An 865-nucleotide genomic window follows, 5' to 3' on the forward strand; every position below is an offset into this window, starting at 1 on the left:
AAAGGCATCTGTTGAGCCGAAATATCTGAGGGGAGAAGTAGAGCAGAGGGCCAGGTCGTCCCTGACTGAGCATTTAACTTAGTCCAGAGAAAGGGGTGATCTCCATCTGACCCAGGGAAACTTTTCCCTCTCCATCCTTCAATTCAAACGTGGCTCCACACTAGGGAGGCATTTCATATAGAAAGTGAAGAGAATCACCATCCCTTCTAAGTGCACTGCCTTTATTCTTCCCTCCAGTGCAAAATAGTTCATTAATTTGGCAGCTCTGAGATTACCTCCCCCTGCACCTCCCCAACTCAAAACAGTCATAACTGAGAACTGCACAAAAAAAAATGTGTGTTACTAAAACATGCATTTATACATTCTTGATTTCTTCATTGGCATTTCTTTTGTCTTCTAAATTTGTGTTAGGTAGATACATTGACTTCCATTGCAACTATCTACAAACAAAAAATCTAAGTAGTTGACTTCCAAATCTTCAGCACATTATGCCAAGGATGTAATTTGTTGTCTTCTATGACTTTTGAAATTAGAGTTTGTCCTCACCATTTTCACTTTTTGATTTTAGTCAATAGCTTGAACACATGACTTCTGAGTTGTTGTTTGTTTCATAGCAAATCACAGTAATCCATTTTAATGCTAATGTATTTCTTTCAAAACAGCTACTAATAAATAGGATCTCACAATGTTCCTCATTGTCTATAGGTTTTACACTGGGTACTGTCGGACAAATGAGACTACGTGATTGCTTCATGACAGTGCAGTTTCACATGACCACACATTTGCCTTTCAGCTTTTCTTTTCTTTTCTGCTGCTTGCTTTTTTTGCCATCGATTTGTAAACTCACAGTCCTGCGTTTCTCCAG

The 865-nt window shown here is 38.8% G+C and overlaps 1 protein-coding gene across 1 annotated transcript in view; it reads right to left on the reverse strand.

The window, feature by feature from the left end:
• Positions 1 to 607: 607 nt before the first annotated feature.
• LOC102369064 (GTP-binding protein Di-Ras2) overlaps positions 608 to 865 on the reverse strand; it is a 724-nt gene continuing 466 nt past the window's right edge. The window contains 1 exon segment of the mRNA XM_006039459.3: positions 608 to 865. This exon segment is cut by the window's right edge and continues 10 nt beyond it. Coding sequence (XP_006039521.1) covers positions 767 to 865 — 99 coding nt within the window. The 3' untranslated portion in view covers positions 608 to 766.

The sequence above is a fragment of the Alligator sinensis genome, unplaced genomic scaffold, assembly GCF_000455745.1.
Source record: "Alligator sinensis unplaced genomic scaffold, ASM45574v1 scaffold590_1, whole genome shotgun sequence".
Classification (NCBI taxonomy): domain Eukaryota; kingdom Metazoa; phylum Chordata; order Crocodylia; family Alligatoridae; genus Alligator; species Alligator sinensis.